The following is a 27,083-nucleotide window of genomic DNA, read 5'->3' on the forward strand; positions in this document are numbered from 1 at the left end:
GTGTTTAGTAGAGGCAGCGTTGGGCCTCTAGTGGACGTCAGAAGAACTGCAGGGTTCAGGCCTGCAGCCGAGGTCTGAGTCAGAACCAGGACCAGGTTTTAGGCCCTGGGTTAAAAACCTGACCACATGTTTGTGTGCTGTGAAGAGACATTTGCAGGACACTCCACAAGTATGTGTGTGTGTGTCTATATTTGCATGCATGTGTGTGTGTCTCCACAGATAGCAGCGGGTTAAACATTAACGCTGGGCAGCTTGTAAAGCCAACACGAAGACAGTGAACCTTTGGAGTTTGATATGATGTGATCACACACACACACACACACACACACACACACACACACACACACACACACACACACACACACACACACACAGAGGCCCCTGATGACACGTGAACACACACTCGGCGCTCAGAATGACACAGCTCTGATCGGAGGGAGGTGATCTCTGAAATTGCTCAGGTGAGTTTTTGTCTCTCTTTCATGCAAATAAAGTTTTTTAGGTTTGAATTTTATATTTTAAATATACACAGAGAGAGAGAAAGTGTGAACAGGTAAAGTGAGGGTCGTTCTTCCTCTCTTCTTCGCTGGTGTCTGGTGAACAGTAGCTGTCACAGAGGCTAAAAGCAGCTAGCTGAGCAAACAGGCCGGCCGGGGTTAATGGGTGTTTTAATGGAGAGAGCGAGAGTGCTAAGTAAATGTCTCCCTACCGCTGTGTGAAAAAAGAGAGAATGTGAGCGAGTGTCTCTCGACCCATAAAAACATCAGAAATAAACACAAACAAGCACAGAGTCGAGTTTCTGTCTGCTTTGGGTTTCAAGGTTAAAAAGAAAAGACTCCTGCTCCGTGAAGTCCCACATTTATACAGAAAAAGCTTAAAGTAACATATTTACTACTCAGTTTAATCCAAACAGAAGCTGAACTGTAACTTAGTATTATCATAATCCAGTAATTAATCAGGAGCTAGAGCCACATTTAGCCAGAGTTTAATTTTTTTGTATTGTAATTGACTGTGTATAAAGATGGAAACTGCTATAGCGCATTAAACCTGCATTGCTCCTAATGCCCAGCAGGGGGCGACTCCTCTAAACTCTGACTGTATAGAAGTCTATGAGAAAATGAGCGTCCTTCTCGGCTGATCTGGGTTCAGTCACTACTTTCAGGTCAGACTGAAGAAAACAGGAAGTGTATTTTAGAGTATTTTTCGATTTTGGTCCCGTCAGAGTCTGAGAGGAACAGGAAGGAGGAGGAGGGCGGGGCTACCTGTGACCGGTAGATCCACCTGTCACTCATCAACTCCTCCAGTTTCAAAACAGGAAAATACTCCGTCTGTAAAGTCAGCCACCGTGAATCAGCAGCGAGTAGTTATTCATTTCACTTTGAAGGTCACCAGGACATTAAAAAGATCTGAGTGGAAACGAGCGAGGTGCTCATCAGGATCCAATCAGGACGTAGTGCTGGCGTCTAAACTTCTGTTTACTTAAATGTGATCTTTAAGACCAGAGTAGGAATATTTTATGTGATTATTACCTTTGAAATCGATTTTTATCCACAGATTAAATTCAGTTATTGTTCACAAAGTCAGAACATTTGACCTCTGACGTCACACATCACTGAAATGTTTACAGGAAAATGACGCCTACCTTCATAAACTCAGTGCAGTGCTTCACCCAGGTCACTGCTCGGACTTTTAATTTGAAGACAGGCAGGAAACACAGTCTAAGAGCGAGCTGCGGCGTTTAACAGGACAGGAAGTAGTTTGTTTTCATCCAGTGCTGCGGTCAGCTGGAAAAAAACATCTTATGTTCCTGGTGTTTATCACAGCTGCAGCTGTGTGACCCACACTGGAGTTAGGGTCAAAGGTCAACTTTTCAGAACAGAGCATAAACACTGCAGCTTGTTTGCTGCCTCAAACACACACCGTGGTCTTCAACGGGTCACCTGTGCAGATGTGACTGCGCAGATGTGACTGTGCAGTTGTGACTGTGCAGATGTGCAGACGCAGATTTGCAGATGTGACTATGCAGATGTGACTGTGCAGATGTGCAGACGCAGATTTGCAGATGTGACTGTGCAGTTGTGACTGTGCAGATGTGCAGACACAGATTTGCAGATGTGACTGTGCAGATGTGACTGTGCAGTTGTGACTGTGCAGATGTGCAGACGCAGATTTGCAGATGTGACTATGCAGATGTGACTGTGCAGACGTGGCTGTAGTGGTTGAAACGTGGGGAAAGGTTAACCAGTGCAGCAGCAGAGATTACTCTGAGAGCGAGCTGCAGCTCACACAGGCTGATAAGGCAGATTTGCTGAAAGGCATGCTGGGATTTGTAGGAGAAGATGGAGGTCATGACTGTGGGGCTGTAAGTCTTTCATTTATTCTTTCATCATTTTGAACAACATTACATTTTAATTGAGGTTAATTTTTTTTACCTTTAACTGATACTTTGTTGGTATTTATATTAATATGTCATATTTTTACACAGTTGTTATAAATGTATACACATATTTAATTATAGGTTACATTATATTTTAAGACAATTTAGTTGTATCGTTTTTTTTATTGAATCCATGTATTTTGACATTATTTTGATCTTCTACCCTGAAATTTGAACTTCCACATGAATGTTGAACGATTTCAATATAAAATGTTTTGATATCATATCACAGAACGCATGCTCGTGTTATTTTTTGTCTCATTCTGTCAGGATGTATTTATAAAGATGCAACACACCAGCTTACCTAAACATGACTGCGATGCATCGTGTAACTCATTCTGACTGGCTGAAGTTTTAAGTAATGAAGGTTTTATGGAGCCTGTCATTAAGTTCTGGGCGCTGATGGGCTTCCATACTCACAGCTGTGGCCTCTGCTCTCTCTGTGTCTGACTGGATAAAAATTCAAACGTGTTTTTTGATTGAAAAACTGAAAATGTCAACAGATTCATGACCAGCTGAAGAAACGCAGATCTCTTTAGGCATCAGCTCTGTTTGCCAGCCAAACGCCCCTCTGTCAGCCGTGCTGATTGGTGGATCTCAGCAGCAGGTGACTGAGTCCAGCTGATGTTTTTCCACGCGCTGACTCTCAGCTCACCCTAAACTTCCTTGTGTGTTCACAGAGCTCCCAGACACAATCGGACGAACACTGAGCGTGACTCCCACCAACAGCTGATGTCCAGTACGAGTTGTTCTGTGCTTAAAGAGCTTTGATTTTCAGGAGTTTGGGACCCAGAGCTGGGGAGCGCTCTGAGGTCACAGCCCCCGTCAAAGATCAGAGCACACACAGGCAACGCCCAAACTGGAGGGCAGTTTGATAAAGGCCGAGGACAGAGCCACCCCTCCTGCAGAGGAGAGGGCGTCTCTGTGCTCGTGTCTGTCTCTCCTTTTTTTAATGAAACAATTTTGTGCTCAGCTTTTTATCACCATTATTCTGATGCAGCGTGAGACTTTGAGCTGTCGTAGAAACAAGAGAACACAAATATTTTAGAAATTTGTCTTACACTGTGGCCTCTGTCAGTGCACCCGGGGCAGCTGTGGCTACAGTGTACCTGCCATCACGGTGTGTGAATGGGTGGATGACTGAATGTAGTGTAACACGCTTTGGGGTCCATAGGGACTAAGTGCTATACAAATACAGGCCATTTACCATTTGTCAAAAACCTGTTAAAAACGTACATTTATATTAACGGGCAAACAGGACTTTGACCACAAAAACTAAAACTGCGATTCTGAATAAAAATAATAACAACAATGATCATATGTTACTATTGAAAATATCACAGTGATTAAAGCGCACACTCGAGGATTCACTGTAATAATTCATGAACCTGACACTGGTGTCATAAATGTACTGAGCGCTGTAGCTGCAGCAGCCGAGGATCAGGACTTTAACAGCGACCTGACCTCTGACCCCTGCTGTGGACCGATCACCCCAGACGTTCTCTTTTTGGTGGCTTCTTGCTGTCATGTGATGGCGATTGTCTCAATGTGAACTTTCATTGGGGACAGTTTAACCCTGGTCCTCCATCTTTCTGTGCTCATGTGTTTACATCTCCACCTGTCAGCTAGCCTAGCTTCACTAACCCTCCAACCTCGCTGCTGTTTAGTTTTCAGTCTGTGTTTCTGTCCCAGGTTCTTCAGTCAGAACGTGGAGTATCACCTTTACATGGAAACTAGCAAGCTAACTTCCTGCTAACTGCTAACTGAGCTATATTGTTTTTGTCTGGACGTTAAACCTTATTGCACCACCTGCGAGAACATCCTCTCTGCACTTTGGACTCTCAGTGATGCTTCTGGGTTTATTTGATCGTGAAGAGGATCAGAATCTGGAGGTGGTTAAGGAAGTCCGACTTATCATGTAGCTGGCTCACGAGGTCCACATGCTTGACAGTGCAGCTGTGCAATCATGAGATGCCCGCGAGCATGAGCGTGTCAGATTGAACGGATGGCGGCGCACTGTAACGCGCTGGTTCAAACATCGTTTTGAACCTAAACTCCAAACGCTCTCATTGTTCCCATATTTCCACGACAGCGACATATGTTCTTGTGCTTGGAAATATCTAAATGACATGTAGTCATTACTGATGAGTGGCTGAACGTTCTAGGTCTTCATAGTAAAGGGGCATTCTTCCTCCCTGCTGTCGCCAAGCACTGCTAACAGATGATGGTTTGTTCGCTGTGTAATGCTTTATAAATAGAGATATTTATAATTCAATCATTTAAATAACTGACCCTTAAAATTGTGTCAGTACATTCATCATAAACCCAGCAGCATCAGCCAAAGTCCACAAGGTTGTTCTCTGTCTCTACATCATCGGCTGACTGTGTGCTGTCCTGTGGTTCCTGTAAATAAAGAGACAGATACACAGAACAACTGTTTGTTTTTGCCTTCGTCTCATTCCCAAACTGGGAGGACTGGGACCATTTTCTGGCCCAGGCTGTGGTTAGAGGGTTCAGGTTTTGAGGTTCGTTAGAGAGGAGTGTGTGATTCATTCATGAAACACAGGATTTATAAATGTGCTGGCTTCACATTTGAAGCCTCGCATGTTTCCTCTCAGTGTTACAGTAAGACGGGCTTCCAGCCTGCAGCTTTCCACAGTCTCTGTCAATGATTACCGAGCAGACCTTGACCTCGCTGCAGCGCTCTTCAAAACACGACTCGTGTATGCCGTTCAGACCAGCAGGTCCTCCTCGACTGCTGTTCGACCACGTCAGTGACAAAAGCTGCTGAAACCACCCAGCGTTTCCCCTGTCAGCGTCGTAAATGGATCTAAAGCAGCTTCGTATAGATGTGCAGAGGTCCAGCTCAGGGACTCAGTGAGTCCGGTCACTTTGAGTGTGCAATAAAACCATCAGCACGACATCAAATGAACATTTAACGTCCCTCAAACATGTTACGGTCTGAAGCTTGCAGTGATTTGCATTCAAACAGGTGTGACTGTATTCTGTACAATACTCCGGCACATTATTGGATGACACGTGCAGGCGGACAGGTTCACAGCTGTTTGCATTCATAATAACACCTTTGCTGTTATTGTCTTCCAGTGAGCACCGCTAATTTCCCTGATTTACATATCGCTGTCAATCACACCCAATGGATTCCAATCAGAAAGCAAGCGGGGACGGACTGGCGGGGACGCAGAAGGAGGCGGCGCTTCGTTCACTCATGCAGCGAACCGGATACCAGCTGCGCCAGGTACGTGGCCCCTCAGACCCAGGAGACAGCAGCACGTGTCTGTTACTGCTCCTGATTGCTTTTCATGTTTTCCTGCTGGCGCTTCAGGAGAACGGTCAGCGGCGGTACGGCGGCCCGCCTCCAGGCTGGGACGGCCCCCCACCGGAGAGGGGCAGCGAGATCTTTGTGGGGAAATTGCCGAGAGATCTGTTTGAAGATGAGCTGGTTCCGCTGTGTGAGAAGGTCAGGGAACCACGGTTAAGGATGCGGTCACTGTGATCTATCTGGGGGTGTTGTTTCATCTGTGGGTGCTTCCCTCTCCATCTCTTCAGTTTGGAAAGATCTACGAGGTGAGGATGATGATGGACTTCAACGGGAACAACAGAGGATACGCCTTTGTCACCTTCAGCAACAAACAGGAGGCCAGGGCTGCCATGAAGCAGCTCAACAACTATGAGATTAGGTGATCCCTCTCTTATCTTCATTTGTACTGAATAATGACAGGATAACTGAGCTCTCAGAAACACATCGGCAGGCTTCAGGTCTACTTTCTTTCAGTCACTGTCAAAGAAATGTTAGAGTTATTTTTCTAGTAACAGTTCACAACTGCAAACATAATGGAGCAGCAAACTAAGAAGCACTGAGTACCCAAACAACCTGACCAGCAGGCATCTTTAATTCAATTCAATTTTATTTATATAGCGCCAAATCACAACAAAAGTCGCCTCAAGGCGCTTCATAGATACAGAGAAAAACCCAACAATCATATGACCCCCTATGAGCAAGCACTTTGGCGACAGTGGGAAGGAAAAACTCCCTTTTAACAGGAAGAAACCTCCGGCAGAACCAGGCTCAGGGAGGGGCGGGGCCATCTGCTGTGATTGTTTGGGGTGAGAGAAGGAAGACAGGATAAAGACATGCTGTGGAAGAGAGACAGAGGTTAATAACAGATATGATTCAATGCAGAGAGGTCTGTTAATACATAGTGAGTGAGAAAGGTGACTGGAAAGGAAAAACTCAATGCATCATGGGAATCCCCCGGCAGCCTACGTCTATTGCAGCATAACTAAGGGAGGACTCAGGGTCACCTGGTCCAGCCCTAACTATATGCTTTAGCAAAAAGGAAAGTTTGAAGCCTAATCTTAAAAGTAGAGATAGTGTCTGTCTCCTGAATCCAAACTGGAAGCTGGTTCCACAGAAGAGGGGCCTGAAAACTGAAGGCTCTGCCTCCCATTCTACTTTTAAATACTCTAGGAACAACAAGTAGGCCTGCAGAGCGAGAGCGAAGTGCTCTAATAGGGTGATATGGTACTACAAGGTCATTAAGATAAGATGGGGCCTGATTATTTAAGACCTTGTATGTGAGGAGCAGGATTTTGAATTCTGGATTTAACAGGAAGCCAAAACAGGAGAAATCTGCTCTCTTTCTAGTCCCTGTCAGGACTCTTGCTGCAGCATTTTGGATCAGCTGAAGGCTTTTCAGGGAGTTTTTAGGACATCCTGATAATAATGAATTACAGTCGTCCAGCCTGGAAGTAATAAATGCATGAACTAGTTTTTCAGCGTCACTCTGAGACAGGATATTTCTAACTTTAGAGATGTTGCACAAATGGAAGAACGCAGTCTTACATATTTGTTTAATATGTGCGTTGAAGGACATGTCCTGGTCAAAAATGACTCCAAGGTTCCTCACAGCGTTACTGGAGGCCAAGGTAATGCCATCTTTAATGTGAGCACCTTCTCCTGAATGTGGAGCACAGGTGGTTCAAGAGTCATGCCTCACCTGACTTCAGCTCATATAAGTCTTTAGTTACAACAGCCAGAGTCAAACCAGTCAGGCGACTAGTCAAACCTGGGAGTCCAGCCTGGTTCTGATTCCTCATTGGTGACTGCCTTGTTGAGAGAATCATTAATTAACATCGGTACAGACTAGAGATGGCACGATACCACTTTTTTATGTCCGATACCGATACCGATATCATAAATTTGGATATCTGCCGATACCGATATGAATCCGATATAGTGTTTTTAATCAACAAAACTGTTTTTTAAATATCTTGCTGCATTTTGTATAAGTTCATACTCAAGTTTAAAACAACAACTACACTAAAGCTATTCTGTTATACCTGTATACAAAAAAAATATTTCATAGTTCAGCAATACTGATCAATCTAATAAACTTAGACCTACACCATCCTCCCTATTCTGGTATTTTAAAGAGTACTTAGCGTAAATATTAAGCAACCTAACTAATAGGGTTCCAACTCCCAGCAACAACAAAAATAAATAAATAAAAAATAGGGAACCACCCCTCACGCGCCACCTCATGATGCTTAATCGACGTAATCAACCTTAATTTGATGCAGTGTGAAAAAAATGCACAGAAATCAATTATTTTTCAAGAAATATTAAATAGATTCAACATCTTTCTTCAACAAAATTGCAGACTGCACAGATGGTACCTTCCCAAAGGAAAAAGTACTATAGCTTACTAGGGTATATATATTAGACTTAATAGTTACTATATACAGTAATTGACTTCTATTCATTTTACATCAAATTAAAACTTTGGGTGTCAGATAATTATTTATTAAAAGCTCGACATTTTAAATGAGAATAAGAAAGAAAAGTATGTCTTTGTGCCCCCTTTTCCCTGTTCATGCCCTATCGGCCCCCCTGGCTAAACTTTGCTAGATCCGCCCCTGCACAGTTACGTCAGCTGTAGAAAAAGATCCTCGAGTAGAAAGTAATATTAAATACATTCTGTTGTTCAGCCGCTGGTTTCCTCTTTCTGGTGCAAAGTGGGCCAAAAACAAAGACGGACTCGCGACAGAAAAGCCGATCAGCTGATCATTTAAGCAGTTTCATGATTGAAGTAGCAGCAGGAGAGAGGCAGTCGTTTGTTAAGCTTAACGTGGGAATGCTTTACAAACATTCAGAGATGGACTTACACACTTGCTTTACTTCTCTCGGGGATAACTTTGTCGGAGATGAAATGCCAGGTTGCTAGCGAAGCTCCACATGCTATCCAGACCACCGACAGGTCCCGCATGCCACCGCCGCTCTATCACGTGATGCATACTGCTCCGACGTGCTAACGTTCTGAGGTGAGTTACGGCGTGTTGCAAGTTTTGTGAGGTGCTTTCGTGATATTTAATGGATCGGATTACATTTTTTATTTTTCTCCGATATCCGATCCAGTCATTTAGGTCAGTATCGGACCGATACCGATACGTAATATCGGATCGGTCCATCTCTAGTACAGACTAGCAGTACCCACCTACCATCACTCTACCAGCCGGCCATCCCCCTACAGCAAGGGTGGGGAACCCCAAGGGTTGGTGTCCTGCCAGTTTTAGATCTCACCCTGGGTCAACAGACCTGAATCACATGATTAGTTCATTACCAGGCCTCTGGAGAACTTCAAGACATGTTGAGGAGGTCATTTAGACATTTAAATCTGCTGTGTTGGATCAAGGACACATCTAAAACCTGCAGGACCCTGGCCCTTAAGGCCGGAGTTCCCCACCCCTGACCTGCAGCCTATCAACTGACCAACTAACCTTCTATGACCCACTAACCAAACACCCAACCCTACGACCTTTAACCCTGCCAGTGACGTAACGCAAATTATTCTACCAATCTACCAGAAACACCCAAACTACGTAATGGTCCAGAGGAGAGGAAACCAGAGCAGATACAAGTCCAAAATTCAAATGTTCATGACAAGTCAGCCGATACAGTGAACAGGCAGGAAGCAGGAGAGCAAGGAGAGCTTCTTTATCTCAAAATAGACTGGGAGCATTACACCGGGGAAACAGATGGTGCAGGTACTCGAGTGCTTTTAACACAAAAAAAACCCCTTAACAAATAAACCCAAAGTCCTGGGTTGTGGTCACAGTCCAGTACAAACATAGAAACACCCAAGTGCCAATCAGCAAAGACCTAACAAAGCAACCTTAGCCAGCTGGGTTCCCGTTTGAGCTTGAACCAAATCTTTCTCTGGCCCACAGGAACGGACGCCTCCTCGGCGTTTGTGCCAGCGTCGATAACTGCCGCCTCTTTGTTGGCGGGATTCCCAAAACCAAGAAGCGAGAGGAGATCCTGTCAGAGATGAAGAAGGTCACAGACGGCGTCGTCGATGTCATCGTGTACCCCAGCGCCGCCGACAAATCCAAGAACAGAGGCTTTGCTTTTGTCGAGTATGAGAGCCACCGAGCAGCTGCCATGGCCCGTCGCAAACTGCTGCCAGGTACCAAACCAAACTCAAACTTAGCTAATGTACAGTTATAATTCCCGCTCTGACTTCAGGAACGATTCACTGAAGAACAAAAATAAGATGTTTTCAAAGGATCTGTTAAAACGGGTTCAGTTATCCCCTAAAACTCGAAGGCTCTGATGATCAGCTGGTGCCAACTTCCTGTGGTGCTGGAGACACTGAGCAGCTGCAGCTGCAGTGGTTTAGCTAACAAATCCTTGACACCGGCATTGGGCAGTTAATTTTCCTTAGGCGGCCACATGAGGGCCTCATGAATAAATTTATAATTTATAGTTCAGCTGTAGCTCTCCACCCGGCTTCACACTGTCTAATACCTCGTAAAGTAAACCTAACATAATAAAAAATGCCAAAGTCTCTTTTTGGCTGGCTGTAAGGCTGCATCATCACTGGCCAATCACAGCCTGTGACACAATGTCCAATAGAAGAAGAGCTTGGATGGGCTTAATGATAAGATAACTGCTGTATGAGTAATGTGAATGTGAGTTTCAGATAGACCCATAAATATACCCAAAGCTGTTGGTTTGTTACACTATCTGATTCTCAGAATCAGAATCAGAAAGGGTTTTATTGCCAAATGTTGAGCGGGTTTACAACATTAGGAAATTGCTGCGGTGCTTCAGTGCAAACATACTGTCATAAATACTGTTATAAATTAAGCTTAAATAGACATGAAAATAAAAATGAGAATAAGAATTAAAAGTGCTAAGTAGATAGATATATACATGATATATACATGAGTGCAGGTGGTGATCAGTGCCAAACATGGAATGATGCAGTGAACACAGCGTAGGGTCATGTGTTAGTGGTGGGAACAGTCATACGGTTATTGTTCATGTGTCCAACAGCAGAGGGGAAGAAACTGTTCTTATGGCGAGAGGTTCTGGTGCGAATGGACCGGAGCCTCCTGCCTGAGGGGAGCAGGTCAAACAGACTGTGTCCAGGGTGAGAAGGGTCAGCTGAGATCCGAGCTGCACGCCCCAGTGTCCTGGAGGTGTACAGGTCCTGCAGAGATGGGAGTCTGCAGCCAATCACCTTCTCAGCAGAGCGCACAACACGCTGCAGTCTCTGTTTGTCCCTGATAGTGGCTCCAGCGTACCACACGGTGATGGAGGAGGTGAGGATGGACTCGATGATTGCAGTGTAGAACTGCATCATCGTCCGTGTTGGCAGGTTGAATTTCTTCAGCTGCCTCAGGAAGTACATCCTCTGCTGGGCTTTCTTAATGACGGAGGTGATGGTGGGCTCCCACTTCAGGTCCTGGGTGATGGTGGTACCCAGGAAGCGGAATGAGTCCACAGAGGTGATGGGGGTGTCAGTCAGGATGATGGGGGGGGGGCTGTGTGCTTCCTGAAGTCCACAATAATCTCCACTGTCTTCTGGGCATTCAGCACCAGGTTGTTGTGGCTGCACCAGGACACCAGACGTTCAACCTCCCTCCTGTAGGCAGACTCGTCCCCGTCCGAGATGAGCCCAATAACGGTGGTGTCATCTGCAAACTTGATTAGCTTGACAGACTGGTGGGTGGAGGTGCAGCAGTTGGTGTACAGGGAGAAGAGCAGAGGAGAAAGAACACAGCCCTGAGGGGAGCCGGTGCTGATGGTCCGGGAGTCCGAGACATTCTTTCCCAGCCTCACATGCTGCTTCCTGTCCGTCAGGAAGTCAGTGATCCACCGGCAGATGGGATCAGGCACATTCATCTGGGAAAGCTTGCCTCGGAGATGGTCTGGAAGGATGGTGTTGAAGGCAGAGCTGAAGTCCACAAACAGGATCCTAGCGTAGGTTCCTGGGGAGTCCAGATGCTGCAGGATGAAGTGTAGGGCCATGTTGATGGCGTCATCTACAGACCTGTTGGCTCTATATGCAAACTGCAGGGGGTCCAGGAGGGGGGCCGTGAGGGTCCTGAGATGGGAGAGAACTAGGCGCTCAAATGACTTCATGACCACAGATGTCAGAGCCACGGGTCTGTAGTCATTTAGTCCGGTGATCCTAGGTTTCTTGGGGACAGGGATTATGGTGGAGGACTTGAAGCAGGCAGGCACATGACATGCCTGCAGTGAGGAGTTGAAGATGCCAGAAAACACTGGGGCCAGCTCGTTTGCACAGTGTCTGAGGGTGGCAGGAGACACACCGTCTGGGCCGGGAGTTTTCCGAGCATTCAGACTCCTAAACTGCTTCCTCACATCTGCTTCATGAATATGAAGAGTTGTGGTCGGAGGAGGTGGTGTGAAATCCTCTTTTGTGTGGGGTGAGGAGGGGGGTGTTGTAGGTGAACAGTTTGAAGGTGGTGATGGCTCTATGGAGGGGGGAGAGGTGGGGGAATGAGTGTCCAAAGTGTCTCTATTGTTGGGGTCGTTGGAGGTGTGAAGGCTGCCTGATGGCTCGTCAAAACGGCAGTAGAAGTCGTTAAGGGTGTTGGCCAAGAGCAAGTCATCAGTGGAGTGGGGGGTTTTAGGCTTGTAGTTTGTAATATTCCTAAAACCTTTCCACACAGAGGCCGAGTCATTCTCTGAGATCTGCTGCTGCATCTTCTCAGAGTGCTGATGTTTAGCGATGTCCACTTCTTTAGTGAACCTGTACTTGGCCTCTCTGTAGCAGTCCCTGTCTCCGCTTCTGAACGCCTTTCTCTTTTCCAGCCACAGCTTTTTGAGTTTAGGAGTAAACCAGGGTTTGTCATTGTTATAACTCACCCTGGTGCGTGATGGCACAATGCTGTCCTCACAGAAGTGGATATAGGAGGTGACAGTGTCCGTAAACTCGTCCAAGCTGTTAGAAGCAGCCTTCATTGTGTCCCAGTCTGTGGTCTCCAAACACGTGCGAAGCTCCTCCACAGCCTCGTTGCTCCACAGTTTTTTGGTCCTCACGACAGGTTTGGAGAGCTTCAGCCTCTGTCTGTACGCGGGGATTAGGTGGATCATGACGTGGTCAGAAAGTCCGAGTGAAGCGCGGGGCACCGCACGATAGGCCCCGCTGATCGTGCTGTAGCAGTGGTCTAATGTCGTCTCCTCTCTGGTCGGGCATTTAATATACTGCTTGTATTTGTGAAGCTCATGGCTCAGATTGGCTTTGTTAAAGTCCCCAAGAGCAATGATGAGAGAGTCCGGGAATGTCCGCTCCATGTGCAGTATCTGCTCCGCGAGTGCGCACTGAGCTGCCTGCGCATCCGCATCTGGCGGGATGTAAACAGCGGCCAAGATGAATGAAGCAAACTCCCGCGGAAAATAAAACGGTTTGCAGTGAATAAAAAGGTATTCCAGAGAGGAAGAGCAGTGCTGAGCAATCACTGTTACATCTGTGCACCAGCCACTATTGATGTAGAAGCAGACACCTCCACTTGTGGTCTTACCAGAGAGAGCGGCCTGCCGGTCCGCGCGCAGCAGATGAAAGCCCTCCAGCTTGAGCGCGCAGTCCGGGATGTCCTCACAGAGCCACGACTCCGTAAAACATAAGACACAGGAGGAGGCAACGTCTCTGTTCATGCTTCTCATCAGGGCCAGCTCGTCCATCGTATTCCTGAGTGAGCGAACATTGGAAAGGAAGATCCCAGGAAGAGCAGTTCGCAGTCCACGTCTCCTCAGACGCACGAGTGCGCCGGCTCGCTTACCTCTCTTTCGGCGTCTCTCTTTCCTGATCAGAGTCTGCAGTAAATCTGCCGCAGATGCGACAAATATTGGAAGTAAATCCACAGGTGTTGTAGTCCTGTAGTTAAGAAGCTCTTCTCTGGTGTAAGAATATCCAGAGGAGTGCCCAGACACAGAAGTTATGCACAAAAACAAGACAGAAGTAACGCACTGAAGCACCAGGGCATCCATACGCGGCGCCATCTTGGATCACAACAGTGATCACAACATCTGATTCTCCTGGAGTCTAAAGCTGAAAGTGTCAGAGATAAGATACAGAAACAGCTTTACTGCTTCTCCACAGGAAGATCATGCTCATTGTGCAGCATTAAGTCTGATCATGCGGGTGGAAAGCCACGACACCGTGCCTCTGAAATCTGGCCTCCAATAGCGTCCAATCATCACTGAGTCCTGCTGAAGTTAAAGAGCGTCTGCCTCGTTAGCATCTTACTTGGTTTCTGACCCTGAACCCAACACCACAAACCATCCAGAGGACAATTACACGCTCTAGTAATTTTAGAAAAATAAAGCCAGCATGTTCCTCTGACGTCCAGCAGAGGCAGCAGGGAGTCAGTCCCATAGACTCTCATGTTAAACCTTTACAGCAGAAATAAATGTGTTTACAACCTGTTTGGTCTTTATAGATAATTTCCCATTCATAACGTCTGTTTACATAACTCATCTATTTAAATTGCATTAAGGCTTAAACTTTACCTTTTAGGGGTGTGGCCTCTTTGAGTGACAGATGGATGGTTACACAGGTGGCTATAGCTGCTAGCTGTCTGCCAGCTTCACCTGAACTGCTCCTCTGGACTGTGTTTGTGCTGTTGGAGCCTTCTGGAGCATTTTCATTGACACCATGTGACCAATAACATGGCTGCTGTGAGGTCACTGTACTGTCCAAGATGTCTGAGCTCAGTTTGAGAGGATTTATTTGGATGTTACTGATCAGCAGTAATTAACAGGTATAGCAGTAATTAGCTCCTCCTTCTCAGCTGAGGGGGAGTGGCTTCAGACCAGCAGTTTACAAGTCGAGGATCACAAAGAGAACGATCCCTGCCAGACTTGATCACGAGTTTCCGTCTCCTCTATTAGGTCGTATCCAGCTGTGGGGTCACGCCATCGCTGTGGACTGGGCGGAGCCTGAGGTGGAGGTTGACGAGGATACCATGGCAACAGTGAAGATTCTGTATGTGAGGAACCTGATGCTGCAGACGACAGAGGAGACCATCGAGAAGGAGTTCAACAGCCTGAAGCCAGGTTCGATCAAAGCTCTGATTGTCCCTGAATGCGTCTTGTTGTTGCTCGTTTTGTAACTGAACTGCAGATTTTGAAAGACAAACGTTTAAAAGTAATATTTGAAGTATTTTATATTTGAGGACAAGTGTCTGCAGAAAGAAATTTGGTTTTAGAAAAGTACTTTTTGTATTTGTGCTGCAGGCGCAGTGGAGCGAGTGAAGAAGATCAGAGACTACGCCTTCGTCCATTTCACTCAGAGAGAGGACGCCATCAACGCCATGAAAGCGCTCGACGGAAAGGTCAGCAAGGCCCAACATTTAGTTCTTCCTCTGTTTTCACTAATCAAAATCCGTTTTGATTACGCTTGTTATGCTGTAATCAGTGGACACCTGTGTGTTAACCGTGAGGAGAAGGTTTCTGAAAGCCTCAAAGACTGACCAGGATCTCCTGCAGATGGTGGACGGCTCTCCCATCGAGGTGACGCTGGCCAAGCCGGTGGACAAAGACAGCTACGTTCGCTACACCAGAGGGACGGGAGGCCGAGGAGGCTCTCTGCTACAGACCGACTACACCTCCTACACGCTGGGACAGGTGAGTTATTGACGAATATCATGTGACACAATGTTTGACCAACAGGAAGCCAACAGGCACTCTGAGTTATTCCTCCTTTCAGGGCAGCTTTCAATGATCCACAGCTCAAAATAATCCTTCTGTAGCTGATACTGAGCCTCGGTGCAGCCCCTCACTTCATTTGCTGTCTGAAACAAGCTATTTTAGCTCCTCCCCCTTTAAGACAATTTCCTTCTGACTGGCTGTCACTCACAAACAGAATGGTTGAACAGCAGGTGGGTGTGGCTTCCGTGTTCCTGAGATGACCGAACATCTAAGAGTGCTTAGATCAGGGTTACTGAACACAGACTGAGCTCATTATTAGCAGCTTGATGTTTATCGTGAACGACAGCAGATGTGACAGGAAACACTGAAACTGTGAGTGTAGACCTCGTTCTGGTGCTCCAGGAAACTCGTATCTGCTTCCTGTTAAAATGTACCAATACACATCTTTCTCTCTCCTCCTATAGATGTACGACCCTTCGGCGGCGTACCTCGGTGCGCCGGTGTTTTACGCCCCCCAGGCCTACACAGCCATACCAGCTCAGTTCCGCTTCCCAGCGGCCAAAGCTAACGTTGGAGGTCGAGGGCTGATCCGGACGCCGTCGGTCCGAGGTGAGGATGCCCTTAGAGCATGTGTGATCTCTGAATGCCTGCAAAGACAGCTCGCACTCACCTACAGAATAAAAGCACTCTGAGACTGAAGGAGCAGGTAGGCCCTCTGTCAGAACACCTGAACAGCTGCGCTGGGGACAGACTAATGCTTGGTTAACCACAGAGAACACACATGTGAGACACAGAGCTGACTCATAGAAACAAACAAGTCCACATTATTTCTAATGGCGAGCAAGGGGCGACTCTAAAAGGGAAATGAGTCTACTGAGTCCCACTACCATACCCCGCGCTCACCGTGTCACATGACCCCACCTACATCTTTTATACACAGTCTACGAGCTGGAGAGGGTTCATTTCTGAGGAAAAAGCAGAATCCTCCTTGTCAGAGATTAGATGACTCCACAGATTTACTTTAAAATCTTTGTGTTTCTCTGAGTAAAAGCCTCCAGGGCTCAGCTTTGAACCTGCTCTGCCTCTGATAGGCTGCTGCGTTTCAGTGCTTCTGTGTGAGTCTGAGCTTGCTCTGCATCCATCAGCACTTTCAGATTTTAGTTTTATGCTGCAGCGCTTTAAACATAAAAGAAAGCTCCAAATCAAACAGACTTCTGATGGTGAACTGAGAGTTTGTGAAGCCCCGCCCCTGAACGCTGACTGTCCAATCACAGATCAGTCAGAGTGAGTCGTCTCAGTGGGCCTGCACAACTTTAAAGAGTCTCAGAGGTAACCCTGCCGCTGTGCAGAGGCTGGAGGCGGGGCCTCAGAAACCATCATTTCACCTGTGTCATGAAGCGGTTCAGCTGAATCACAAACACGTGATGATGTGTGAATGTTTTTCTGAAGCAGGAATCAAAAACAGATCCACGAATCACGAGAAGTTTCTGTCAATTCAGGCTTGAATGAATTTAAATACCTGAAACTCAATCAGGCAGGAAACGGTAATCGTCAACGAGCATCAGAAGAAGAAGGGCAGGTGTACTGTTACCGTGGTTACCACCGTACCTGTTCACTCTGATCAGATAATTGTCTGGCTGTGTGATTCTTCTTACGGCTGATTTCCGGTGATTTGATTGATTTCACTGCCTTTTCGATTTCCTGTAGAAATTTACATGACTGTACCTGTAGGGGCTGCGGGGGTGCGGGGACTGGGTGGGCGGGGCTACCTGGCCTACGCTGCTGGGGGTGGAGCCATGGGGAGAGGCGGTGGTGGCGGTGGTGCCTCCTACGGGCTGAAGGCAGACAAGCAGCAAGAGGAGAAGTTGTATGATCTTCTGCCGGGAATGGAGCTGACCCCAATGACCCCGAACCTGAAGGCCACCGCTGTCAAGCCTGCACCACAGGTAACAGGACACACCTGACCGAGAGGCCTTTAATTGTTGGTGTGGCACAAAAATCCAGAGCACACAACTCATAAAATTCATTCGGTTTTATTTATATATTTATCATAGTGTAAATATAGACTCGACAGTTATACAGAAAAAACAATCAGACCTGGCGACAGTGACAAGGAAAAACTCCTTTTTAATAGGATGAAACCTCTCAGAGGGGCGGGGCCATCTGAGAGACTGATTTGGGGGTAGGAGACAGAGCACAGACTGGGGTCTCAACTGGTCCCGGCCTGATGTGTCAAATAACCTCACTTGGGCCAGGGTTACCCAGGCCTAAGCACCTGGGCTGAGTGAAAACGAGCCGGGCCTCCTGCAGGGTCACCTCGGTGCTTCCGATAGGCTCCTTGTCCATTAGTTCCCAATTGGATCAACTTGACTCCGATCGACTGGTTTTCCATTACTTTCGAGTACTACCTAATGTACATTGTTGTCATTATACCAACGGGGCCGAACGTCCTGTGGCATAATTGGTATGTGACACGAACGCCACAACAAGGTGGACGTCAAGGCGATGATGTAGCTGCTGCTCGGTCTGAGGCTTTTTCTCACACTCGGGGACCACAGCCTTGTTTTTTGAGACATTTCCCTCATTGCTGGGTTTCAAAAATGGCGGTTTAGATTTTTGTGAACAAGATGCTCTCATGACTCATCAAGTGATGCCACTGACCAGCCAATCGGTGGCATGCAGTCTGACGAGCTCACATTTTAGTGACTGCTTGGAACCCCAGCTGAGCAGCTACTACTTTAGTACTATGACCTAATGGAAAAAACCTGAAAACTGTGGTGAGTCGATCAAAGTTGATGGAAAAGTGTCCATGCAGTCGGGCTGACCTCAGCCCACAGCTCAGGGTCTGGAGGCAGCGTCCTGTCTGTGGACATCTGGCTTCATCAGGTGCACTGGGTGATCCACAGCTGGAGGAGAAGCCTGAGGCCACAGAGCGCCCACTGGAATCTAAGAATTTCACTCCCCCAAAATAACCCACAGCAGTCAGGTAACTGCATGAAGGGGAAAACTCAGTCAGTCATGTGACCTACAGCAGTGAACATGGGCCGCATGATGCCTTCATGGGAGTGCAGTAAATATCACACCTGATGAGAACCTCTGACAGTGAACAGCTGAAACAGCAACCAGGGACGAGGCTCCACCTGGTGGCGATATTCCACATTTACGTTTTCTTTTGTATTCAGTTTTTATTCAGATGGATTGTCAGTGAGGGAGACTAGGATACATCAGATCAAATTAGATTTGATGTATTCATCTGCAGGAAACACTAAACCCAGATCAGTCTGACGATACTGAAGCTGTCAGGGTTTATTAAATGCTGCTCATTTAAAACGAAAGGAAGAACAAACCTTTCAAATTAAAACACTAAAATGTACAAAATATATTTTTATATTTGGTCAAACAGACTCTCCTCGTACTTTTATACTTTTAGCTCTCACGCACCATTACTGTGAGTAAATACTGCAGTCTGTCTGTCCTCCTGTCTGTCCTCCTGCCTCTCTGTCCACCTGCCTGCCTGTCCTCCTGTCTGTCCTCCTGTCTGTCCTCCTGTCTCTCTGTCCTCCTGCCTGTCTGTCCTCCTGCCTGTCCTTCTGTCTGTCCTCCTGCCTGTCCTCCTGCCTGTCCTCCTGTCTCTCTGTCCTCCTGTCTGTCTGTCCTCCTGTCTCTCTGTCCTCCTGTCTGTCTGTCCTCCTGTCTCTCTGTCCTCCTGCCTGCCTGTCCTTCTGCCTGTCCTCCTGTCTGCCTGTCCTCCTGTCTCTCTGTCCTCCTGCTTGCCTGTCCTCCTGCCTGCCTGTCCTCCTGTCTCTCTGTCCTCTTGCCTGTCTGTCCTCCTGCCTGTCCTCCTGTCTGTCTGTCCTCCTGCTTGCCTGTCCTCCTGCCTGCCTGTCCTCCTGTCTCTCTGTCCTCCTGTCTGTCTGTCCTCCTGCCTGCCTGTCCTCCTGTCTCTCTGTCCTCCTGTCTCTCTGTCCTCCTGCCTGCCTGTCCTCCTGTCTGTCCTCCTGTCTCTCTGTCCTCCTGTCTGTCTGTCCTCCTGCCTGTCTGTCCTCCTGTCTCTCTGTCCTCCTGTCTCTCTGTCCTCCTGCCTGCCTGTCCTCCTGTCTGTCCTCCTGTCTGTCTGTCCTCCTGCCTGCCTGTCCTCCTGTCTCTCTGTCCTCCTGTCTCTCTGTCCTCCTGCCTGCCTGTCCTCCTGTCTGTCCTCCTGTCTGTCTGTCCTCCTGCCTGCCTGTCCTCCTGTCTGTCTGTCCTCCTGTCTCTCTGTCCTCCTGTCTGTCTGTCCTCCTGCCTGCCTGTCCTCCTGTCTGTCCTCCTGTCTCTCTGTCCTCCTGTCTCTCTGTCCTCCTGTCTGTCAGGTCCTGGAGGAGCTCTGTCAGAAGAATAACTGGGGTCAGCCGGTCTATCAGCTGCACTCTGCCATCGGTCCAGACCAGAGACAGCTCTTCCTCTACAAGATCACCATCCCAGCGCTGGCTACTCAGTACCCCAACGTGTAAGCACGTCTCACCTGTCTGATCACCTGCCTGCTGTTCAGCTGGACGCAGCGCTGACTGTCCACCTGTTCACGTATCTCTCGGCAGCCATCCCTTCACCCCTGCTAAGCTGTGCGCGGGCGTAGAAGAGGCTAAAATTCACGCGGCCGAACACACCCTGCAGACGCTCGGCGTGCAGACGGAGGGCGCCACCGATGCCAGCTGTGCGACTGCGGCTGCCGTGGCAGCAGTAGCCTTCCCAGGTATGTGAAGGTCCGTACCCAAAGCCGACTAACGCTTCACTCAACTAACCGCTGACAGACGCTCACCTGCAGGCCCAAACACCACAGACTGTATATAAAAGATGGACATGGCTTCAAAGCCTGCCAGATGGCGCAAGTGCTGATGACCAGCAGGGGGCGCCTGCTGTGTGATTGTAAGTGAACTCTCTCCTGATGACTTGCAATTTTTCAAAATAAAACATTCCTCCTCCTGCAGAGGACGAGAGACTTCACTAACCAGGAGGTGACATCACAGCGGCTACGTCCATCTTTTATATACAGCCTATAAAAATGCTGCAGCTAAAAGGCTTCGATGGGATCAGAACAGCTAAAGTTTTGTGCTGCCGTCCTGAAACAGGCGGTGCTGAGCTTGCATTGTGTGTCCCCGCAGGATACACGCTGGCGGGCCCGGCGTCGACGGCGGTCGCCTCCCAGCTGAAGCAGGCCGTATCTCTGGGTCAGGACCTGACTGCCTACACCACCTACGATGGCTACCCCGCCTTCGCTGTGGCGGCTCGCCACACTGACGGATACGGTGTTTTCTAGAGCAGCGGTTTCAGAAGAAGAACGCCCACAGGATGCTTTGATGCTCTTTTCAAACTTCCTGAAAGTACAACATGAAATCTGATTGGCTCGTTATAGATACCAACGCTCAGTCAAACCCAAACAAAAGGAATCGAATGCGCCTTCACGCTGAGGTCCAAACTCTCCAGAACTCGGCGGTTTGAGTCTCGCAGGAAGCCGCGGCCAGAAAACGTCTCAGACTCGTCAGCATCTTCTTCTTTCTCCACGCGTCGCTCTCTGCTCTCCAGCTTCCTGAAATCCGAATCATGGCCGTGGTTTCCACGGTTTCGTCATTGATTAGGCAGCCCGTGATTGGCTGTGATTGGTCGGTTTGAATTCATGTTTGGATCGGTTTTTTTCCTCGTAGCGTGTTTACAGCATTGAAGTGTAGCTCAGTCATTTTATCGCCATCGCCTTCGTGTCGCTCGGTTTTTTACTGAAAACTTTTGTTTTAAAAATCTGAGACCAGTATTTAAGTTCCTGTTTCAGTTAGGTTCAGCCGACATTTTTAAAAAGCTGTGATATGATGCACTTACAATACTGCTGTACTGCTGAAACGTGCTCTCAGTTCATAATCCTCATGATCTCCAGCTAACAGAAGCTGGATCAGAAACGTTGTCCCTGCTGTTGGAGTGAATCCGTGGGTTCCTCTTACTTTGTGGATGTGGAGCTGCTGACTTCGTTCTGGTGTCTCTGAGGCGTTACTCCATAAACACCAGCTGATGCCGTGATGCTCGTCTCGTCGCTCTTTCATTGTTTTTCATCTGTTTTAACCTTTCCTTCATTCCACTGCCACTAACTAAACCAGGGTTTATTATCTCTGGTTTAGTTAAACACTTGGTTAACTAAAGTTACTAAAGCTGGTTCATGCCTCTAATAAAAGTTTAATGAGTTTCCATGCTTGCTTTGAGGGAGGCGATTGACCTTTGACCTGTCAGGACACGGCGATGTCGTTGATTCGTGTTGACTTTTATTCTTAAATGTTTCTGGAGAGTTTTAATCGACGACACTGAGCTGTGAACACGCTGAAGCAGAGACAGTATTAAAGTGTGTGAAGCACTTAGAGCTTATTTTTATACCGGGAGAAAGAATGAACATCCTCGCTGTGTTTGTACAAACGGATTTTAGTCCTTTTTCTGTAATAATTGACTCAGAAACTGAAACATGGGAAACTGAATCAGCGCTTATCTGTCGAGCTAATTCTTCAGGTTTCTCACATCGTCAAAAGAAACCGCTGCAATAAACTGTTGATTTTTAACAATCATCTCAAAATGAATAAAATAAGATCTGAATAAACAGCAGCCTCCTCATGTCATCTTTGAAAGCTCAGTGAAAACTGAAGAAATGAGAGCAGAGGACAGTGATGGAAGCTGGTTCCACAGAAGAGGGCCTGGAAACTGAAGGCTCTGCCTCCCATTCTACTTTTAAATACTCTAGGAACAACAAGTAGGCCTGCAGAGCGAGAGCGAAGTGCTCTAATAGGGTGATATGGTACTACAAGGTCATTCTCTGCATTATTGCAGGGTCCACCTTACAACATAAAGCACAGTGAAGCGACTGTTGTTGTGATTTGATGCTGTTTAATTAAAATTGAATTGTTTTATCATCATACGGATTAATATTCTCACTGAAAAAGGTGGAGCTGTAGTTCGAGGCTGTGACCACTAGGGGGCTGCAACCAGAGCACATCAGCTGTTTGTGTCTCGTTTGTTATCGGCATGTGTCATGAGCTGCACACAGACAGACTTCACACAGCAGCGCACTTTGGATCAAACATTTAAAACATTTATTTTCGTTATATTTGTTAAAACGCTGGCAGACGATCAAAGTTTACATCACAGATCAGAAAGAGGCGGGAACATATAACACGAGGAGCGTGTATAATTTCTCAGTGATTCATTTTAATTGATTAAGTATTCTGACTGTGAACATGTGACCATCACGGCGTAGGGTGGATCTTCATGCTGACGGCCTTCAGGGAGTGGTTTCACCTTTCCAGGATTTCCACTGCAAAGTTAGGCATGGTGCTATCTTGACAATCCCCCCCATGTGAAGTTTGGCACAGTCCTTGTCAAAGGACCAGGACATGCATCTTTCTGCATGTGAGACATTCATGTGGCTCTGGAGCTGCAGCGGAGAGCTTTGATTTATGCTCCACTGAAAGGATGTTCTCCTCAGCCTCACACTTATGGAGCTGTTAGCAGCTACACTGAGAGATGTTTGCTCAGGGGGAGAAGTCAGAACAGACTAAACTCATGGGCTCATCACCTCACAGGTTATTGTGAATGACCACAAACCAACACCTCCTCCAGCTTCTCCAGGTCAGACCCCGAGGCCTCCTCAAACCAGCCGTTACGTCCTGGGTCTGTCCAAGGGTCTCCTCCCAGTCAATGTGCCAAAATCGCCTGACCTTGGAGGCATCCATGTCAGCTGCTCCTTCCCATCAGCTGAGCAGAGACACCCACGTTTCTAAGCTGTAGACCCCATTAAAGGCTGGATGGCTGACAATGTCCTCCAACCTCATGAAGGAAAAACTGAAGCATGTGTATGTGCTCCTGACAGATTTGTGCCTAAGATAATGAAAGCTCTTGGTCCCCTTTTGTGAAATCGTCTATCAGGAACTTTGGGGTAACGTTTGACTCCGCCTTACTTTGGATGTTCATGTCAAATCTCTGGTTCAGTCCTGCTTTGATCACTTAAGAAACATTGCTAAATTAAGTCCTGTTGCATCCCCCAGGTACTCACAGGTGGTGCTGTCAATACAGCTGCAGTGGCTCCCCACTGAATTCAGAGTCCATTTAAAGATTCTGGTTCTGACTTTTAGAGCTCTTCATGGACCAGCACCAGCTTACATTATTGAACTTCTACAGCCCTGTGTGAGGTCATGTGATCAGCACACGAGGCTTTTGCCACTGTGACCCACAGAGTGTGGAGCTCTCTCCCTCTGAGCTAAAGATCTGTGGACTCACTCTCTTTTAAAAAAACAAATAAAACTCATCTTTTTTGAATTACGTTTGGTCAACTTTTCTTTTTTGTTGCTCTGGTATTTTTCGTGATCTCTGTCTTGACAGGTCAGATATAAATCTAATTTTACTTTATTTCAGGTGAAGCTGCTCGTATGAGCCCAGAGCTCAGAGTAAGAATGTACAGCGACCACTAAACAGCAGTCGCCTCAAGGCTCTTTATAAGGTCGAGACCCTCCAAAAATATCCGAGAGTGCTGCTCTGGTGCTCAGACATCACCCTGACACTCCATGTGGGGCAGCAGCTCGTGAAGTAAAAGAAAACTTTACAGCCCGTTTGGATTTCCTCTGTGTGACAGTGTGACTACACCCACACACAATGAAGTGCACTTAGTGCCACCAGCAGGGTGATGATGATGATGAGCTGCACTCTTCAGCTCTTTTCAAAAACAAGAATCTCAAACCAAAAACACAGAGGATGATGCAACAATATGATCCTGTCACAGAATCAATACTGGACCTCATCCAATCTGTCACAGGGTCAGAGACTGAAGGGTGTGCACACGTGAGCCCCCTCTTATTTCATATTAAACAAATATGTAAGACTGCTTTCTTCCATTTGTGCAACATCTCTAAAGTTAGAAATATCCTGTCTCAGAGTGACGCTGAAAAACTAGTTCATGCATTTATTACTTCCAGGCTGGGCTACTGTAATTCATTATTATCAGGAAGTCCTAAAACTCCCTGAAAAGCCTTCAGCTGATCCAAAATGCTGCAGCAAGAGTCCTGACAGGGACTAGAAAGAGAGAGCAGATTTCTCCTGTTTTGGCTTCCTGTTAAATCCAGAATTCAAAATCCTGCTCCTCACATACAAGGTCTTAAATAATCAGGCCCCATCTTATCTTGATGACCTTGTAGTCAGAGATGGGCAGTAACACGTTACTGTAATGAGTTACTGTAATCTGATTACTTTTTTCAAGTAACAAGTAATGTAGGGGATTACTATTGCAAAAACAGTAATTAGATTACCGTTACTTTCCCGTAGGAACGCTGCGTTACTGCGTTACTAAAACCGTGATTTTTTGCGAGAATGTCTCACGACAGTGACGTAAGCGAGTGCGACGTTCGTGACAACAGCTGTGTGCAGATCAACAGTGGATCATATATCGAGTGCAGGAGAGAGTATGAGCGTGCAGCGTTTAAAGCGTGGAAGCACTGACCTTACTTTGAGTTTGATTCCATAAAAAGTGACAAAAACAAAAACGCTGCCACGGGAATGTGAAACTCACAAAGAAGCTGCCGTATCCTTCCACTGACCGCTGCGGCTCACCTGCACCAGGGTAAACCTCCGCCTACCGTAGTCCTGCTTTACAGGTGAAAATAGAGCAACAGGACCGCTGAGTCTTTGACTTTATTTATTTTCTGCTGTGTTTTGCTTGCATCTATTTAAAAGACTGAGTGTAAACACAAAAAATATTTTATTTTAAATTCAAATTTCAAAATTTCAAATTTCAAATTCAAATTTCAAATTTCAAATTTTATTTGTCACGTACAAAGTCATACACAGTACGATATGTAGTGAAATGCTTGGACAACTGCTCGTGACCTAAAGAAAACAAAAAAGGAAAAGGCTATGAATAAGATAGGAAATAAATATGAAAAATTAAAAAGGGTAAATTTAACTAGGAAGGAATAAAATATAAATTAAGGTTGAAAATAAAATAACTACAACAAAATACACAATATAGAACTATATAAGAATGTATGAAGAAATATAAATATAAATATATACACAATAACAGCAGCTGTACAAGTATTAACTGGAAATGAAGAATATAGTGACCAGTGTTGTGCAATCCACATTATGTCTTGTGCAGTGCAAATATGCTTAAAGTGATTTAAGTGATGAAGTGAAAACAATGTCCAGAAAGTCCAGTGTGTGTGTAAGAACCATATGTGTGGGTCAGTGCTGTGTGGTGGTGTGATTGAGAGACCGTATCGCCTGCGGGAAGAAGCTCCTCCTCAGTCTCTCTGTGTTGGTCTTCAGGGAGCGGAATCGCTTTCCCGACCTCAGCAGAGAGAACAGTCTGTTGTTGGGATGGCTGAGGTCCTTCACCATCTTCCTGGCCTTGGTCCAGCACCGCCTGCTGTAGATTGAGTGCAGGTCAGGGAGCTCGGAGCGGATGGTGCGCTCAGCTGACCGCACAACCCTCTGTAGAGCTCGTCTGTCCTGCATGGTGCTGTTCCCGAACCAGGTTAAGATGTTTCCCGTCAGGATGCTCTCTATGGTGCACGAGTAAAAGTTCCTGAGCACCTTGGAGGGCAGTTGGAAGTCTCTCAAGCGTCTGAGGTGGTAGAGACGCTGTCGGGCCTTTTTCACCACGGTGTTGATGTGACAGGACCATGACAGGTCCTGCGTGATGTGAACTCCGAGGTATTTGAAGCTGTCCACTCTCTCCACTGGGCACTCGTTGATGACGGGGGTCTGGTAGTTCCTCTCCTGCTTAGTGCTGAAGTCCACTATCAGCTCCTTTGTCTTACTGACGTTTAGAAGGAGGTTGTTCCTCTGGCACCAGTTCTCCAGATTCCTAATCTCCTTCAGGTAGGCCGTCTCGTTGTTATCAGAGATCAGGCCCATGTGCTGGAATGTGCAGAAAATAGGTTTAAATGTTAAACTAATTTCTTCCAGTCAGAGAATGGTGCATATAATTAAATTTTTGCTTGATGCATAAAGTTAAAAGATTAAAACTAATAAAACAAGTTTTAAAAAGAGACTTTTCCATTTGATTACATTTTATATGATGGATTATGCAGAAAAAGTAGAATTGGGCTGAAAGATCTATCACTTTATCACCTCTTCAGGTTGTAAATCGTGTTTTTAAAAACAAAAAAAAGGAGGTTTCTTCCTGTTAAAAGGCAGTTTTTCCTTCCCACTGTCACCAAAGTGCTGGTCATAGGGGGTCATATGATTGTTGGGTTTTTCTCTGTATCTGTTATTGTCGGGTCGACCTTACAATATAAAGCACCTTGAGGTGACTATTGATTTGGCACTGTATAAATAAATTGAATTGAATTGAATTGGCGCCACCCGAGTGCCGCACTGCCTGCTGGGTAATACTCGTAGAATCAGAGACGGGACTTTTTAAATAGGGAGCTGAACCAGACTTCCTGTGTTGGGGCGCTGCAATTTTAATGTAAGTGAAAAGTGAAGTGACTCCATTTTTGAACAAGGCTGCAACATGACAGCATCAGTGTCTTTGTGGATGTGCTGCACAGGCACCTGAGACAAAAGCTCAGTATGAACTTCTCACAAGTAAAATCCAGTTGTGTAACTTTAGGTATAGAAATACTGAATATTAATATCAGTGTCTTCACCCTGAAGCAGGTG

General features: G+C 46.6%; 1 protein-coding gene across 5 annotated transcripts; it reads left to right on the forward strand.

The window, feature by feature from the left end:
• Positions 1–360: 360 nt before the first annotated feature.
• Positions 361–22,024, forward strand: a1cf (apobec1 complementation factor). 5 transcript variants are annotated; one of them, XM_080872015.1, is made up of 15 exons: positions 404–461; positions 2,941–3,044; positions 3,118–3,176; positions 5,543–5,693; positions 5,781–5,915; positions 6,005–6,135; positions 9,686–9,924; positions 14,664–14,828; positions 15,009–15,106; positions 15,261–15,398; positions 15,887–16,031; positions 17,130–17,368; positions 19,772–19,908; positions 19,997–20,151; positions 20,561–22,024. In XM_080872015.1, the coding sequence occupies exons 4-15, from the start codon at positions 5,592–5,594 to the stop codon at positions 20,713–20,715; spliced, it is 1,839 nt and encodes a 612-aa protein (XP_080728141.1). In that variant the 5' UTR covers positions 404–461; positions 2,941–3,044; positions 3,118–3,176; positions 5,543–5,591; the 3' UTR covers positions 20,716–22,024. The 5 variants fall into 5 exon arrangements, with proteins under 5 accessions (XP_080728140.1, XP_080728143.1, XP_080728144.1 ...); XM_080872014.1 differs by lacking the exons at positions 2,941–3,044; positions 3,118–3,176 and having other exon boundaries at positions 361–461; XM_080872017.1 differs by lacking the exons at positions 2,941–3,044; positions 3,118–3,176 and having other exon boundaries at positions 361–461; positions 17,154–17,368.
• Positions 22,025–27,083: the final 5,059 nt, after the last annotated feature.

The sequence above is a fragment of the Rhamphochromis sp. 'chilingali' genome, assembly GCF_963969265.1.
Source record: "Rhamphochromis sp. 'chilingali' genome assembly, chromosome: 22".
Taxonomy (NCBI): Eukaryota; Metazoa; Chordata; class Actinopteri; order Cichliformes; family Cichlidae; genus Rhamphochromis; species Rhamphochromis sp. 'chilingali'.